Below are 17,965 nucleotides of genomic sequence, written 5' to 3'. Positions count from 1 at the left end.
TCTAAATCACCGGCCTTCTGGTGAATCTGAATTACCATTGCGAGAGGCCACCCACTTTCAAGAGCTGCGTGCATGTAATGTTGCCATTCTTCCGTACTACTTATAGGTGTCAACTCCCAGAAATCCCCATTAATTTCCCAGGAAGTCAAGGTATGAACCTAAGCAAATGGGTCTTTGGATTCACATTGAACTTTCTGTGAAGACATTTCCGTATGGACTCAAAACTCCTCTCTAGGGGTTTATCTAGACTGCACTGTCTTCTTTCCAATGCTGATAGATTTACTCCATAGAAATCATGAGTAATTCTATAGAAGTCACCGTAATGAACTTGAAACGCCACCTTGCTCGACATATCTGGCCATCCAAAGACTTTATTTTAATTATTCCAATATCTAGAAACATGGTATGGCTTCAATTATAACCCCTAATCCGAACCCTAAGTGCTTGCAATAATAAAAAAATACTAATCATAGAATTAAATATACAAAAAATTTCAATGAGAAAGTTGAGAAATATTGGTTAACTGTGGTTCGGATCCAAAATCTGGCAGGGCTTCGCCGGTGGAATTACCTCCCTCACCCTCCTCTCTCCCTCTCCCCTCTCTGGATCTCGTGGGCAAGAAATGATGGTGCGAGGTAAGGGGCTCAGCTTTTATATTTTGGGGGGGGGGGGGGGGGCTGCCGCCCCCTGGGCGGCAGGCACCTGCCACCCGGCAGGGGGGCGGCAGGCTCCCGCCAGGGGCTTCCGCGCAAAAAAAATATATTTATTTACATGTAGGTCCCTACCGGGCGGTAGGGCTATAAAACTGTAAAATGTGAAACCGAAAATATATTTCTGTAAAAAACATTTTTTAAAAATATAAAAATAAAAAAACGCAGCTGGCTCGGACGCGGCGGCCGCCGGGGCACATGGACGACGGATGGAAGGGCCGTTAGATTGGGCCGAAATGTTGGAGGCGCAGGTGGTGGGCTCGGCGTCGGCATGGGGCCCGGCCGGCCGGCCTTAGGGCAGTCTCAACGCGTCGTTTCCATAGCATTAATGACCAGGCCACATAAGCGAAAATTGAAGGCGGCACTCGAAGGCTGTGTTTAGATGCGAAAAGTGAAGCTGAAAAGCACTGTAGCACTTTTCGTTTGTATGTGGTAAATATTGTTCTACCATAGACTAACTAGGCTCAAAAGATTCATCTCGTGGGGGCTCGGAACGAGGCACGAAAAAATCGCCATTTTCGCCTTGGGGAGAAACGACCGGTGTCTAGCATTGATTGCTCGCCGTGCTCACCTGCAGGCCGCCGCACCCGCCGTCGGCCGCCCCTGACGCGAGGCCGTCCGCCGCGCCCGCGCCCGTCCGCCTTGGATTTCGTAGGATTAGAGGAGACGGTTTCAGGTGATCTTTTTTGCTGACGTACTCCCTCCGTATCTATAAAAATTGACGTTTTAGACAAGATTTGGATCAAACATTGAGAATATAAATCATCAATAACTCTTAAATTATTGAATTTGCAAATATGAAAATTATATGAATAGATTTGTCTTGAAAAATACTTTCATAAAAATATACATATACTATTTTTTCATAAATATTTTTATAATAACAAGTGGTCAAAGTTTTATGGATACGGATGAAGTAGTTATCTTGTACTTCTCGCGTGGTGTCTAGCGTTGGGACTGCCCTTATCCTCGTCTGCTGCTGGTTCCGTTGGTCCCGAATAACGAGGGAGGGATCGGGTCGCCGGCGGTGGTGCATGCATGCGCGCCGGGATCGTGAACGTCGCCACGGCGGCTTGGCGAGCCTACGCCGCGTTTATGGCGTTGCCCGGCGCGGCCATACCGTGAGCCCGTGCTACGCCGCCGCATTCGGCTCCCTCGGAGTAGCTATAGCCTCCGTTGGGAACCGGGACGGCCCCCTTCCGTTATCCGGTCATGCTCTTCGAGGTCAGGGATGCCGCCTCATCAGCCTCGAATGGGCAGGCAATCTGCAGGTGACCGGTAACGGAGCTATGGGCCGTCGAGTTCCCAAAAATTTTTATTTCCCTTTTAAACACATTCATGAAATATTAAATGTAGTTAAATAACAAAACTAATTATACAGTTTGGATGTACACGATGAGACGAATCTTTTGAGCCTAATTAGTACGTGATTAGCCATAAATGCTACAGTAACCCACGTGTGCTAATGATGTGGTCAAAGGCCTCAAAAGATTCGTCTTGTGGTTTCCAAGTGAGTTCTGAAATTAATTTTTTAATTAGTGCCCGAAAAACCCTCCCGACATCTAGTCAAATAATCAATGTGACTTTTAACCAAAAATTTTCACTAACTAGTTCTCGCGAGATTACAGTGTCTGCAAGCAGTCCGTCACTTTCGTCTACACGCATGCTCGGATGGAAAAGAAGACGACGTACGGTGCGCAGCTGTGCGGGGGGCGAGGCATGACTGCACTGTCCGCACAGCTGGTCCTCACTTCCTCCCGCCGGCGACAGCAGCTTAACCCGCTCCACTGTGTGCCACCACCAAGCGTGCTGTTCATGGATCGGAACCGGCAGCTCATCAGCTGGGAGTCTACCGAGCCCGCACGAACTGGTGCCGTGGCAGCGACGGCAAGCCCACATCATCAATGCCCAAGGCCTCGCCTCGTCATTGGACCTGATCGAGCCCCGGGCCCCCGGCAGGTCGTTGCCGCTGGCCCAACGCATGCGGGCGCGCGGTGCCGGGATCAACAGGGAGCTCGATAGCGTGCCATCGTAGGCGCACGCGCATGTCGCCTCTCGCGCGCGAGGAGGCCACGAGGCGGCACGTGGGGGCGCGACATGGACGGACTCGGGGGTTTGGTCGGTCCATCCCCATCGGCCATCGATGGGCCGGCCCCTGCGAAGCTAGCTCGGCGAGAGGGACGCCGCGCCATGCCTGCCCCGCTCACCTTATCCGTTGCGTGTAGGCGATCACTGTTCAGGCAATCAGTTGTTTGGCCCCGGACAAGCCGACGCAATTGACTTGGTAAGCAAAGTGTCAAGTCTTCAGTGAGTGCGCGTGCGTGTGCTTGCACAGGCTGGGATTCAATTGCAAGTCGCGAGGCGCGTGATGATGCAGCAGCAGGCCGGCAGTACCTGCATCAGTCACCATGTCCGTCCCTGTCTTTGGTCCTGGACCGAATTGGAATGACCTCTGCTGCCTTCATCATCTACATGGAGAGATTCTTGGCAGCAGTGGATTAGACCAGGCCCGCGTGCTACCGCCCTGACGTACAAGCGCCCATGTGATCGGCATAATGCGACGGCAACATCTTGGTGGTTGAGTTAAAACTCTGTTCGGCATACTGTTTGCTTTGGAGACGAAAAGGGTTCCTGATGTGACCAACAAAAACGATCGATAGCCTGCGTTATGCATGACCAGTTTGTTCGTATCACTCCTTGGGAACCTGTTCTCGAAGATTGATATTTTTTTTCAGTTAAATAGCACGAACTTATTCAGAGGTCTCCCGTGCACTGTCTAACGATTCTTCTTCATTACTGCTGAATTAGTACGCATTCAGAACTTGTTGTAATGCGAATTCTGGCAGTATCCTTGTTGAAATCTGAAACTCAAAAACTAACAGTAAGGATTACATTACATACGTGCAACACCAATGGCTAGCTAGTAATCTCGCAGCCGGATTTGGGCACAACGCGTACAAAACGGACGCCTAGAGAAAGACGGATTATTCTGTTGAAGAAGATGTATACTGGTATACACCCAAATAGAATTCTACCCTAGGGCATCCATGAGATATTCAGATGGACTAGAAAACGATTTTTTTCTCTTCAGATATGCGTAGCCCAACGAGTAACAAATGCACATGATTCCTAATAAACACGACAACAAGGGTGTTATTCTCTAAATCAAACATCAAGTAGTGTCTTGCTCACTAATGAGTGTATGATTGTAGTCGTCGACAGCTCATTCATGTAGTATCACACGTGCACACACTTGCATAGTACCACAACTTTTTAGGAAACTAGCACTCTGTTAATGGGCTAACTGGGCCTACATTTATCTCTGCTAGCTCGTGGACCCGTGGCTCCAATTACGGTTGCAAGTGGGGCGGGTTGCGGCTGCCCGCCCCACGTCCGCACCAGTCGCAAGGACACATGCGGGCTCATGCGGCAGCCCGCATGCCGCCGCAAGTCTTTTGCGGGTTTTGCGGCAACCCGTGTCACCGGCCGCGTGCTCATGTGAGCCTTGAGCTATCCGTTTCGGCCGCCGCACATCAAAACATGTTGCTGGGTGCAAGGCTTGCTTGCTTGCACATGAAGCTCTGGACTCTAAAGTATGGAGAAGCTCTGGACCATGAATCTCATTTATGTCTTGTGGAGTCTGTCGCAGTGAATATTGTGCTCGAGTGAGGAAGTGCTGATGCCAACGAGGTGCTGGACTCGGTTTTCATGGCCGACGCGTGGATTTGATGTAGTCACCGCATGTGCCCTTCATGCTATATAGACCTTCACCTACATTAGATCGAGCAGAGCTCCTCTTGTAGCTCTCAACGAGGTAGGTGATCTCTGTTCGTAAGCAAGCATTCTAATGGCGGCGGCGATCCTGAACGAGATTCCCACCGGAACGGCGGAGGTGCTCCTGACTGGAGCCACGTCTGAGCTCAGCAGGGCCATAATCACTCTGTAACACTGAAAGAAGAGGGTCTACGTTCGATTACGTTTTGATTAGCTGGTCGTCGCGGAGTAATAGAGGCGGTGGATGCACTGAGTTTTGGCGGCCGTTGCGGCACCGTTGGGTACCGCGACCACAGCCGCGTGGCCTGCTTCAACGACGCGGGTTCGCGACGCGGGTTGAGCGGGTTCGCGGCGCGGGTTGAGCCAGTGGGTTTGCGGCAGAACCCGCCCCACTTGCATCCCTAGCTCCAATCGTGCAAACAAGATGCCTCTGCTGCAACTCGTTGCGCGGGTGCGGCCATGATCCCTTTGAGCCGGTGCTACGAACAATGAGCAGTCGCGACGACGGTTCCTAAAAATCTGATACGCCCCTACCTAATGCACGGACGCGAGAGGACGACGATTCCGGAGAGAGAGCAGCGCAGCGCAATGGAGTGAGAGGCAAAAACTAAGGTACTAAATGAGGCAAACATCTCGTCCTCTTATAGATCTCGGCTCATACACTTAAGGAAGAAAATCGCGGTGATTAAGAAACCGCGTCAATCAATCACCCCGGCGAGACAAGGGAGCGCGTGTTCGTCCTTTTCCTCCCCTCTATTGAAACAACTATGGTGATACAGCTCAATTGTATAAGTTGGACTTTCTCCACCTTAGCCAAGCTGTATGGAACTAACACTGCTAGAAAATCTAACATTTGTACTGGTCAGCAACCCCCGTTTAGTACCGGGCGGCTGACTGGTATCGCTTGATCGGTACTAAATGACATGTCATTTAGTACCGGCCAAAACGCCCGGTACTAAAGTGATCGTTTAGTACCGGTCAGTTACCAACTGGTACTAAATGGTTTTGCAGGCAAAAATTAAAGAAAAAAATTTTCACGCGTAAATGCGCATGCGCTATCGCGAGGATTCGAACCCATGACCTCCGGCCTCGCGCGTTGCTTCCTTACCATCTCACCTATGCATCACATGTGATTGTGTGAGAGATGCTTTCCTTTTTAACCAACCCGTGGAGGATCATTTAGTACCGGGTCAAGCCACCGGCTGGTACTAAATGACGCATTTTAGTACCAATCGGTGTTACCGGCCGGTACTAAATGGACGCGCCATTTTAGTACCGGCCGGTAACACCGACTGGTACTAAAATGCGACATTTAGTACCGGCCGATGGCTTGGCCCGGTACTAAATTGGCTCTGAGGGCTTTCAAATTTGGACCCGGTACTAAAATGGCATCGGGACAAGTTTAGTACCAGACCAAATTACAACCGGTACAAACAGCTAGGGATGAATGAGGCATTTTCTGGTAGTGTAAAGTTTTCCATCATGCCATGCATATATGAGTGGGCTTTTGGGATTTATTGGAATCATTATTTGGCCCAAGGCCCAAATCTTCTAATATTCTATACCACAGAATAAGAGGATCTCCAAGGCTCCTGACAACCAACATCCTACTACAGATAGGTGACACAGGAAATGACCAACAACAAGTGACTAAAGCAATGCACAAGCGACCACAGCCTAACCAAACAATTAATTCAGCAACCAATCAGAGACAAGCCCAAGGCAACGCTTAGTCACTGCCACCATGGAACATACTCCCTCCGTCCCAAAATACTAGTCATTCTAGAAATTCTAAGACAAATTAACAAAAAAGTAAAATGACCATGTTTGCCCCTATATATTATCCATATTTGGCACTAATTGATTCTTACATGCACATATACTTTCTAAATAGAGTAGGATTGTTTTTTGGGACAAATTTTGAATCCCAGGATGACTTGAATTTTGGGACGGAGGGAGTATTGACTAGACTCGCGACCCTTTGTGCTTCAGCTGAACATATATCTCCAAGGAGCAAGGAGCATCTCCGGCTCACAGTATGGCTCTTCTAGCTCCGGCTCGCGGTACTGCTTGGCAAACTCCTCGACAGGTTCTCCCTCGATCACACCGTCATATACGACGCACGCAAACAAGCACATAATAAAGAAAAAGAAATAAAGGTGTTTTACCGTTGAGCTCGAATCAGAAAAAATGAAGAAATGAAAGTAGAAATAATATTTTTGGGGGATTTTTTAATAGCATTAGCCGGAATAATGTTGGAAATGGCGTGGTCGAGTTTAGAGATAATTAGAGAATTTTTTGGCGCATGAAATGATAGGTCGAAGAGGTGTTTTGGGGCTAAACCGGGGTTTAGGGACCTCTTTCGCCCTGTTCGGTTCGCTGGCTCCAGCCAGCGCTGGCTGGGGCTTCAGTGGCTGGCCGGTGGGGCCGGTGGCATCAACCAGCTTAATGTACTGTAGCAAGTGGGCGCTTCTCCCTCACAAAGCACTGTAGTTACAGGGGAAATAAGCCAGCGCCGGCTGATAATCTAGCGAACCGAACAAGCTATTTGTAATTACTTTTGGGAAGGAAGGACTTGCTTAGGATTTCTGGGAATATCCGGGCTACCTCTAGAAATGGGCAAGGGTTTGTTTAGAATTATTTTCATATAGTGGAAGGATTAGTTTTTGAAAAAGGAACCAAAGAAGGAAATGGAGGGAGCTTAGGGCAAAACTGCTCATCTTCTTTCTCCCCTCGACAGGAAACAGGGGAAGGGGGTGCTGGCGCCGGCGGTGCCGATTCCGGCGGCCCTGGGGCAAGGAGGCGGCCAGGATGAAGGGGAAAACGGAGAGGAGGACGAGGGGATTCGATTCCCCTCCTCAACTCGGGCTGAAGCGGAGCAAGGAGGGCTGCCCAAGGCGGCGGGCGGAGGTGGGTGGCAGCGGCTATGGCGGTGGCGCAATGAGGCTGGGGAGGAGGGCGCGTGGTAGTGAGAGGGTTGTGGGGATGGAGGGCTGCGCGCAGTGGCCGGCCTGCGAGCTCGAGGACGGCTAGTAATGACGGTAGGGCCGGTCTGGGCATCGTGGAGTGGCGCGGAGGCGACGGCGAGGGGACGGGCGTGCAGGCGACGTGATAGGTGGGTGGTGGCGCGTAGCGGTGGGGGCCGGCGTCGAGCTCTGCTCGGTGCGCATCGCGTGCGAGCTTCGCCGTGGCTCGCCGGGGCGGGCGCGAGCGACGAGGCGGCAAGGGGGTACGGCGGCGCAGAAGGACGGGATGGGGTGAGCAGGGGCGGCCGCCCAAGTGGAGGGTGGAGGGGGCCAGGCTGCTGAGCTGCTCGCTCGGCGTGGTGCGTGTATGCGGCAGTGAGGGAGGAAGAAGGAAGAAAGAAGGACGGAAAAGAAAAAAAGAAAAGGGAAAAAGAAAAAGGAGAAAGGAAGAGAGGGAAACAGAAGGCGAGGGAGGGATTCGAGGCGAGGGTCGCGAGCGCATGCTGCGGCTTCGGCAGGAAACGACTCACGCGGAACAAGAAAAATGATAGGGGTGTCGGACGGCGATAGACGGCAAAATTGTCGGGAAAGATTTGAGCTCAGTGACGAAAAAATATTTTGATAGGATTTTTAGTGGATAATTTATCTCGATGAATTTTTGGAATATTACAAAGAGAAAGATAGAATATATATATATATATATATATATATATATATATATATATATATATATATATATATATATATATATAAGGTTTTTTAAATCACGTGCGACACGCACGTGCGTCTATGCTAGTGTGACAAAAAAAAGTAAAGAAATTGCTGACGGGTGCCATTTCGAAATTAGCCCAAAATACCCATATACATAACTAAAAATAACCGACCAATACTATGATGAAAAAATAATATAAAATGCACTTTAGCTATGTACAAATTACCAACTAAGGCCTTCAATCAAAAGGTAAAGCCAACAAAATCAGAACAAAACGAAAATAAAAATGATTCTTTGCAAAGTAGAATCTATAGGACTTTGAGCAATGGAGATAAAGTAGAGCCTGGCAAAGAAAAGCATTATTACAATCGTAGAGCAAGATTTTGAGTTATTTTTAGCAATCAGCCATAGTGTGCAACAAAAAGAGGTCATGGGTAAGGACATGTATTAAAAATAAATGAGGATACAAAGACACGTGAACATTTGGATTCTCAACAATAACCGTTCAAATGCGTGGGCCATCCCACAGGTATTTTATAACAGATAACTAGACGGTCCTTAATTTGTTCACACAAAAACCATGCTAACATACTTTGCTTGATGCCTTTTCTAATGTTCTTTGCCGACGAGCCACCATGAGCCCCAAGAAGGATTGAGTAATGTCAACACCTTTACGCATCGTCGGCAGCACCAACTGCAAAATCAAATACCAGATCGACGTTAGCAAAGCAAACATAGCTCTTCATACACATATGTACCGGAGTTCACACACCTTGCATATGTCACTACTAAATCTAATACCGTTCCAAATGCTATCTTCGAGGTCGTCCATCTGCCAATTAAACTCACGGTGCATCTTCTTCACGTCGCTGTTGTAGGCATACTCTGCTAAGCTCGCCCTCGGGTGCGTGTGGCTGAGAGCCTCGAGAGCGTCTTCAAGCAGGATGTGGCTGATAGAAGCCAACCCTCTTAGGGCGTCGAGAAACCACATCACAGAGTCCCTATTAAACGTTTTGTTTTGAGAGTCCTCTGTGGTGTGGAGGAAGACATCCACATATGCTCCAAGTGTCCTATGCACTGTGTCTTTGGAAATCTCATTGGAAAGACCGGCAGTCAGGCTAGCACTGTCCTGAAAATTCATCCCGGCCGGACATATATATATTTTTTTCATCAGAAAGAAAATGCATGGTGCGTGTGACGAGTTATGAATTTACCACGAGTTGGGAAGCCATCGTGACAGCTTTTGCTGCTGCAAGACAGACACGTGCCGACGCATCTACGGCCTCGCGGTGCTGCCAACAATTTATATGGACGTAATGATCACTTGTTTTCAATCAAGAACCATAAATAATATAAAAAAGAAGGAATACATACTTGTAGCGACAATAATGTTTTCAAAATAAGGTTTAATACATGCAATCAAGGTTCATAGTTTTATATAACAAAAATCTTTATCTTTACCTATTTATAAAGAGCGGAATGTTTCTACGGCATGTTGACTTTTAGTCCGTCGCGTGTCGTTGAGAAGTGGACCCGGAAGAACTGAAAATCCGAAACCATGAAGAATTGGTCTTTGACCCCCCCCCACCCCACACGCACACACAATTTATAAAGTAAGCAATGGTTTCTCGGTCCGTCAATTGAAATTTTAATCGGAACAAGGACAAATCAATCGAAATAATCCTAATCGGAACTACGAACAAATCAATCAGAATTCCAATCGGAATCTAGATCATCAATGTCTCGCATGATCACATCATAAAGTTGGTGATATTATATATGTTAGGGCAAAATTTATATTACTCGTGGTGACACACGGGCATCTTGTTGGTATATTTTAAAACCGTAATGTGCTTCCCGAAAAGATTTTAAAAATATTCTATATGTGTCATTCAAACCGTCCTATAACTGTAGTTTGAATAATCAAATCAAATATCACGCACAAAGAAGAAGCAGAGAATACAACATTATTGTTTGCTTTGTAACATAATTCTGTACTACCCGGCTGGAGATCTACATAGGAGCACGTACCAGGATGCCCTCGGGAGTCGTGTGGATTTCGAGGAAGCGCCGCAAGATGGTTTTGTTCTCCTCAACGAAGTGATTAGGATTGAACGGCTCTTCGACCTCGCGGCCGCGGTTCATCCGAGCCCGGGTCACCAGGCACCGCGGGCGAAGGGCAGCCGTATCGGCCGGTCGCAGCTTCAGGGGTGGGAAGCTTGGTGCCGGCCGACGAACTGGTGCCGGCCAGATGGTGGTCAGCGTGCTTGGCTGCCTCGTTGCCGCGGAGAGTAGTGCCGGCGATGGCGAGACGGGGCACAGCATCTCCGACGCCAGAAGAGTAGTTCACGCGCGTTTGGCTACCACGTACGTCGTCCAGATATAGGAGATTACGTGCGCAATCTAGTTACCTTATACAAACTGTGGACATGTTGCTTGGGCTCGAAATTAATCCATCACAGAGATACGATATACTTAGTATATAGTACATGGCAGATCCACATCGGATCGGGGTACAAAAACCAACCAAAAATACAGTAACCATATGCGACATGGACTAGGCTAGAAATCGATCTAGCTCGTCCTTTGACACGGGTATGTAATTAAGGCGGACTCTGTTGACGTGTACTGCAGTCCCTGCTCCTTCCTACTAATGCGTAGTGCACAGGAGTACGTATGAAGGAGGATTATTATTGGAGGCGGAACTCACTCTATTCGGCTGACTGTGACTGGTGCTAATTTATTGTGTGAGAAAAATACTGTTGATCACTGGCTGGTGGCTAGTTGCTAGTACTGATTTGATGTGAGAGAAAAAATACTACTAGTTGGATGGTGATAGTTTGGTGTGAGAGAAAAATATTAATTGACTGACCAACAAGCCAAACATATATAATGGCCCAATCTTCTGAGAAAAAAAATCTCTCCATATCTTTCCTTGCTATTGATGACGACGTGGAGTGTGTATGTGCCGCGTCGTGGGCCCATCAATACATTTTGTCTCAGGCACCATCCATGCCCAGCAAGCGCGCTCTACTAAGAGTCTGTTTGGAATCGCTTATGCTCATATTATAAGCGAAAAAACAAAATAATTCCGCCAAACATTTTGATTACCAACCGGCTTATCTGGAACGCCAACGCAAAAAAATCAGGCCTCTTATCTATCGAAACGTGGCTCCCCGCTCGCTTTTCTAAAAACGCGGGGCTTTTTCCCACTCGATCCCTTCTCCAGTCCTCCGCCTCCCACACCCGAGATCTGGATCGGGAGCGCCAGCCGGCTCCTTCCTCCCTGCCGCCGGCCACCGGGCCTCCTCCCTGGCTCTGTCCCTCGACTTCCTCCCTGCCGCCGGCCGCCAGCCCTCCTGCGCTTGCCCGCTCCGGCTCCTCCTGCGCTCGGCCGTCCTCGACGTCTCCCTGCAGCACCCGCCGGCAGCTGCTGCCAACGTGAGCAGGACCTCCTCAACAGGGAACCTGCTGCACCCTCCTCAGCAGCAGCAGGGCGTCCTGTACCAGCAGGCACCAAGCTAGATGGGATGGCTTTCGTGATGTACTTGTGTATTCATGGTACTAGAAAATCCACCAATTTTACAATTTATAGATGGAAAAAATAACAAAGGTTTCAGCTAGATGGGATGGCTTTCGTGATGTACTTGCTTCGACTTTGGTTGGTTGATTTATTGTTGTAATTTTCAGTATTTTGTAGCACTTTCAATGGATCAAATGAGAGTTAATTTGACTTCTATTGTACGGTTACATTTTTCTAGAACTAGATTTCTATCTCAAACCTCAAAAAGATGGGGAAATTTGCCTTTACATCAGTGTTACCAACGAAAAGAGGTATTATCAGCCTCAGGGGTATAACAGTTATTTTATATATAGGACAGATAATCTACCAGCAATAATCAAGACAACCAAACACTTTGCTTATTTTGGACAGCAGATTCTCCAGATCACGGCTCATCAGATAAGCCTGCTCAGCTTATAAACAAGTTTCACAAAAGCTCACCCAAACAGGGCCTAATTCCATCTCCACTGGTGCGCTTGGCCAGGCCGAAGACAACTGCTAATCGGCCCTGTTTTTCAAAAAAAATTCTTGTAGTACCTGTCACATCGAATCTTCGGACACATGCACAGAGTATTAAATATAGTTGAAAAAATAACTAATTACACAGTCCAACTGATTCCAACTGATTAGCACGAGATGAATCTTTTAAGCCTAATTAGTCCATGATTGGACATTATTTGTCAAGTAACAATGAAATATGCTACTGCTGGTCAGCGGCGAAGCTTCAAAACTTGCATTTTGTCTAGTTGATGAAAAAGTTTGGATTTTGGTATTGTGGCACATTTTTGTTGTTACATGACAAATAATATCAAATTATGGACTAATTAGGCTTAAAAGATTCATCTCGTACTAATCAGTTAAACTGTGTAATTAGTTATTTTTTCAACTATACATTAAATATTTCGTGCTTCTGTCCAAAGATTCGATGTGACGGACATTGTAGAAATGGCTGCCTCAACCCGGATTGCTGCCTCCTTGCAATTGGCACAACAACATTTAGACCTAACTAATTGTTCTAGTACTGTTGGGCAACACAGCATGCATGCATCTCCAAAAAAGATCAGTTAACAAATTAAGATGGCCAACGCTAATAACATCCATTAAAGCCAACAGATCACCACAGCTGATAACTTCCAACGCTACTCTGATAGATCACATTACATCCAACGCAAATACTCCCGGACTGCAGGTACTACTAGCAGATCCAACACTACTACTACTACTTGAGACATTAATGAAAAGGATAGCCTAGTGGTTGGTAAGTAAGTGGTAGTGCATGCGCGCAGACGCATACCGATCACTCGAGCGAGTGATAGGTAGCGAGGTACGTGGTGATTCCCAACGCGAGCACGATGGGAATGTTCACGGCCCGCTTCATGGCTTCAGTATCATCCTGCTCAGCCCCGAAGTCGAACCACAGGACCGATCCATCCTTGAGCACGATGGATGGGCTTCCTTCGGGTGCTGGCGAGGCGGCGCGAACTTTGATCACGAACGGTGGTGGTGCGCCGCCGAAGGTCGGCAGGCAAGCTTGCGCCAGGTCGACGAGGTGGTAAGCAGATCCGATGAGCTCCAGAACTGCCTTCTTGCGATCCCCGGCTTTAGCTGCCGCAAGAACACCTTGCAGGTTGCCCTCCACATCGCCAGCCTCGGACAAGAGGTGCTCAGGCATTATCAGGCCTGCCAGCATGTCCAGGGCTTGAACTGCCTTCTCCTCGATGTACCTGTCGAAAGAGGTCTGAAACAAAGAGAAAGATCCAGTAAATGGACTTGCGCAGGAAGCCAGTTTGGCAAAAGAAAAAAAAACTTCCTCCTAAGCTAGCTGTCAAGAAAGAAACTAGAAAAGATCACACGCGCACGAAGAAGATCGGCAAAAGAAGAAAAAAAGAAAAAAGAGCAAGAAAGAAAAATAAGCTGCTGCTTCTTCTTGAGATAGAAATTCAAGAAAGGAAGGAGAGAGATCTACTAAACGTAGATCACACCACACGCGTACTCTCGCAGGAAGCACGATCGGCAAAAGAAAAAGAAAACCAAAAGAAGTAGTACTCCATTATTCCCGTCATGATCCTGCTCCAACAAAGCACACCTGATGGGTTCTGTCCCATTTACGAGCTAGCCCGAATCGGCTAATAAGGACGTCTAGGAACTACCAGGTGAGACAAAATCCAAAAACACACACACGCCTTTCCCATGCTCCATACATGAACCAAGAAAACGAGACAAGAAAAGGCGGAAGAACTCAGGACTGCTTGCTCTGGCCGACAATCTCATAGCGCACGTACCAAGAAAACGAGAAAAGACAAGGCGGAAGCACTCTTGCTCCGGCCACCGAGAGGGGCTGCCGACGCCGAATGCCAAGATTGAAGAAGGTTAGAGAACAGGTAGGCGCGCGGGTCTTACGTCGTCGTTATCGTTGGTCGTGTCGCCCGCAGGGTTTACGTTTTCGTTTTTGAAAAAAATTTCAGTGACCACCGGAAACGGTATACCGGCCGAAATTTCGCGGTTTTCCGGTAATTTCGATCGGAAAGAGTTTTCAAATTCAAAATTCCGAAATTTCGGTATACCGGCCGGTTTTTCGGTGCATCTCGCCGGTTTTTTCGGTGCTTTTCACCGAAAAAAGATGGAAACAGTTGGAAAATGATGGGGAAATTATGTATTTGTGAAAATAAATTGAAAATTTTGGGGAGTTTGCCCTAATTATGTCTATATTTATAGATTATAATACACAACATATAAGAAACTTCAGCACACAATGAGAAATACGAAAACGAAACACATAATTCATGTCCAAAGTGCACACGTACTTAGTCCAAAGTACAAAATCTATTAAAATTATTACAATTAAGTCCGTAGTCCAATTAATACAACACATTGCTTCCACAGTAATCGAAAGTATTGTTCATCCATAATCCATGTAGCAAATGCATAGTCTCTGCATACGAAGATTTTGTATGAAATGAATGGAATAACTAGAAAAAACGAAATATAGATATAAAAAATTTTCGGTTGCTTAAGTACCTGCGTTCTTCACTCCTCATAGATGGTGAGACTTAAGCAAATTTTGACCTACCAAATCAACTTAGATTTTGACTCCTCATAGCAAATTCATCATTTTGACCTACCAAATTTTCACTCCTCATAGAAAATTCATCATTTTGACCTACCAAATCAACTTAGATTTGAATGATTTCAAGTGCTATAAGCTAATAAAAATCTCTAGTTTTTTATCATAATTTTTGCCGATTTTTTTGACGGTTATTTATAAATTTTTTTGAAATTTTAAAATTCGAAACGAAAAATACCGAAAAACACCGGTATACCACTTTCCGGTACCTACCGAAAACGGTAAATTCACCGGTTTTTCGCCGGTTTACCACCAAAAAGTTAAACCCTGGTCGCCCGTCGGAGTGTCATCAGTGCCCGCCGCTCCGACCAGCGTGGCGCGGCGGCGGCCCGGGCCTGCGGCGGCGGCCCGAACTGGCGCCGGGGCCGGGGCCGCCACCACGGCGTACACGTCACGTGGGAGGCGAGTCCCCGCCGGGGCCGCCACCACGGCGTACACGCCACGGGGGAGGCGAGTCCCCGCCGGGGCGAGCAGGACGCGGGGGGTGCTGAGGCCGGGGGTCACCACCGCCAGCACGCCGGTGGCGGCCGTCGGGGAGAGGAGGGACGCGGAGAGGCGGGACGCCATGGGTTGGGTGGGTTGGGGAAAAGCTTAGAGGCGAGTGGTTCGAGGGTTTGGGCAATGGGAGATTGGGAGGCGAGGCGCAGAGAGGGATGGGAATGGCGGTGCTTTTATAGAGGCAAAGCGGGTGAAGCGGGGACGTGCGCCGGCGTCGTGAGCGCGAGACTGAGACCTCGCTGACTGGTGGACGCCACAGCAGCCGTGGGGCCATCTCCTGCCGGCGTGGGCGCGCTGGTCAGTGGCAGACTGGCGGGAATAGAACGGAACGGAACAGTGAGAGCATCTGTACAGTGTTTGGAAACTTGGGGGGCGGCGGGGGGGGCAATCACAATTGGAAGAGGAGGGGGCGGCGGAGAGGGATCGAGGTTGGTGGAGATGGCAGATTCACGTTTTTTCTTTTTCTTTTTTGTTTTGGCACGGTGAAGGGCAAAACCACAATTTTAGCCGTCGTTAGCGGCTGGAAGCAACCCAGCTTCAGATTACGGGATTCTCAAAATCCCAAAATCTTGCTTCTTTTAAAATGTGGATCAAAATCCACACCCTCTGGAAGCTGGCCAGCTTCTGGTGTGGATTCTTAAAATTCGGCGGTCAAAGTTCTGGGGTAGCTTCTGGCCAGGTATGGCGATGCGAGGGCGAGAAGATGAGGAGCGTATGGGGGGATGTGCGAGTGCGAGGTGACATAAGCAAACAGCAGAGGGTTGGAGAATGGAGACAAGGCTTTGCCGGGGGATCCAAGGTAAAAGTAACCTGAGAACACCTCCTGTGTTCCCACTCCTATGCTCCCATGATCCCACTTTTTTTTAAAAAAAAATAAAAAACCATCATAATGTGGATGGAAAATAAACAAAAAATATGAATATGTAGATGATGTGAAGATGCATGCTCATGCAAATTTTGGGGATGAAAAAAAATTGAATCATGCTGATTTGTCTTCTTTATTTTTTTCTTGTACAGAATTCTATTCATGCTTATTTTTTGCATGAGCATGCATCTTTGCTTTATCAATCTATTTATATTTTTGGTTATTTTTCATACACATTTCAATGGATTTTTTTGAAGCGGGAGTACAGGGAGAGGAGGGAGCATCGGAGAATGTTCTCGAAAAGCAGTCTGAGATATTTTCCTGGCCAGCTAGCAGGTCTCGAAAATCAGTCCAAACCCGGAGGGAGGACAAGAATCTCACCTGCTGTTGCCGCGCAAACCGGGGCAGCCTTCCTGGCAGAGTGGCAGGGAGACGCTGCTCAGGGCCGTGTTTGGATGGTCCTAAAAGTGTTTGGATGGTCCTAAAAGTTTTGGCCATGTTAGGTTACAACCTTAAAAAAAATTCACAAAAAGATGAAAATTTATTTGCGAAAACTTTTCACATATGGATGTAACTTTTCGAGACGAATCTAATGAGTCAAGTTCCACCATGATTGTCTACAGTGATGCTAATTAAGGGTATTAAATAAAGTCTAATTATGAAAATGCCTGCACAACTATGGTACTGTAGCAGACACTGTAGCCAATGAGACTTTTGACCGTACGTCCAGGGGTTGGTTAGACACGATTACTGTAGCATCACTGTAGCCAATCACATTGAAACTTGGCTCATTAGATTCGTCTCGAAAAGTTATACCCATCCGCGAAAAGATTTCGCAAATAAATTTCGTTTAGTACTTCATACATGCATTCGTCTTTTTACGAAAAAAAATTTCAAGATCTCATCGAAACACGGCCCCGAGCGATCCCAGCAACGGGATGAACCAAACTGTGGTGATCGGGTTGGTTTCATCCCGCCACGGCAACACCAAACCAACGCCGTGCATGCTGCTCGTACGTCCCGGCCGCCTGATTGCTTGGCGACACGTGGGAACCTAGGAGAAGCAGAAGCCGGAAGCTGCCCGGAAGGCGCCGGTGGAAGGGCGGGCGGACGGGGGCGACGCGGCCGGGTGGTGGCGTGGCGTGGCTCGCCGTTTTGTCGCGTCCCGGCCGGTGGTGCTCCGCCTCCGCTGCCGCGCCTGTGTGTGTCAGGGACCCGGGGGGCGGGGAGGCGCTCCCGCCATGGGCCAGGGCTTCTTCATGCCACCGGGCCGGGGGTGCTCTCTGGAAGATTCCGTGGGGCCTCGCTGAGAAGTGGGGCCGGGATGCGTGTGGCCCGCGAGTCAGTGGATGGTGTGGGGTTCCTTGGAGTGGTAGCGGGCTAGCGGCCGTGCGAACGGAAAGCCTCCAAAGCGTGGGGGAGGAGGAGAGGTTTGGAGGTGGGCCCCGCGGATCGTTCTTGGTTGGCGAGCCGGGGTGGGGGGGGGGGGGGGGTTGGTTGGTGATGACGTCAGAGGGGGGAGCTGGGTAAGGATGAACAGGAGCGTCGCCAACAGGGCCAAGTGCCTTCATTGGGTTGGGTTCAAATGTTCAATGGATGATGATGCATTTTGTTGGAGGGGCAGTGAGGCATGGCATCTTGGATTCATGTTTGTTCATTATGTTGTGTCACATCAGTAACTAATTGTACAGGATATGCTCATTGTTGCTGTTATTCTGTCTGTGTAGTTACTACTTTCTTGCAACTATTATAAT

The 17,965-nt window shown here is 48.2% G+C and overlaps 2 protein-coding genes across 2 annotated transcripts; both read right to left on the bottom strand.

Moving 5' to 3' along the window:
• Nucleotides 1-8,533: 8,533 nt before the first annotated feature.
• On the bottom strand, nt 8,534-10,520 carry LOC120648844. The gene is made up of 4 exons (XM_039925493.1): nt 10,194-10,520; nt 9,377-9,454; nt 8,935-9,291; nt 8,534-8,856 (listed from the first exon to the last, which is right to left on the bottom strand). Exons 1-4 carry the CDS (start codon nt 10,485-10,487, stop codon nt 8,746-8,748), a joined length of 840 nt encoding a protein of 279 aa, XP_039781427.1. The 5' UTR covers nt 10,488-10,520; the 3' UTR covers nt 8,534-8,745.
• A 2,276-nt stretch (nt 10,521-12,796) lies between these two features.
• Nucleotides 12,797-14,151, bottom strand: LOC120648843. Its single transcript, XM_039925492.1, has 2 exons — nt 14,125-14,151; nt 12,797-13,462 (listed from the first exon to the last, which is right to left on the bottom strand). The coding sequence occupies exon 2, from the start codon at nt 13,412-13,414 to the stop codon at nt 13,022-13,024; it is 393 nt and encodes a 130-aa protein (XP_039781426.1). The 5' UTR covers nt 13,415-13,462; nt 14,125-14,151; the 3' UTR covers nt 12,797-13,021.
• Between the last annotated feature and the right edge of the window lie 3,814 nt (nt 14,152-17,965).

The sequence above is a fragment of the Panicum virgatum genome, chromosome 9K (assembly GCF_016808335.1).
Source record: "Panicum virgatum strain AP13 chromosome 9K, P.virgatum_v5, whole genome shotgun sequence".
NCBI lineage: Eukaryota > Viridiplantae > Streptophyta > Magnoliopsida > Poales > Poaceae > Panicum > Panicum virgatum.
This window is presented reverse-complemented; position numbering and strand designations above follow the sequence as displayed.

Bases quoted from the DNA above. Each gene is read 5' to 3' on its own strand.
- LOC120648844 (XM_039925493.1), bottom strand. From the start codon at position 10,487: ATGCTGTGCCCCGTCTCGCCATCGCCGGCACTACTCTCCGCGGCAACG. The intron at 9,292-9,376 runs GTAAATTCATAA...ATGAATTTTCAG, and splicing joins CGATGGCTTCCCAACTCGTG to GACAGTGCTAGCCTGACTGC. The intron at 8,857-8,934 runs GTGTGTGAACTC...TTGATTTTGCAG, and splicing joins TTAGTAGTGACATATGCAAG to TTGGTGCTGCCGACGATGCG.
- LOC120648843 (XM_039925492.1), bottom strand. From the start codon at position 13,414: ATGCTGGCAGGCCTGATAATGCCTGAGCACCTCTTGTCCGAGGCTGGC.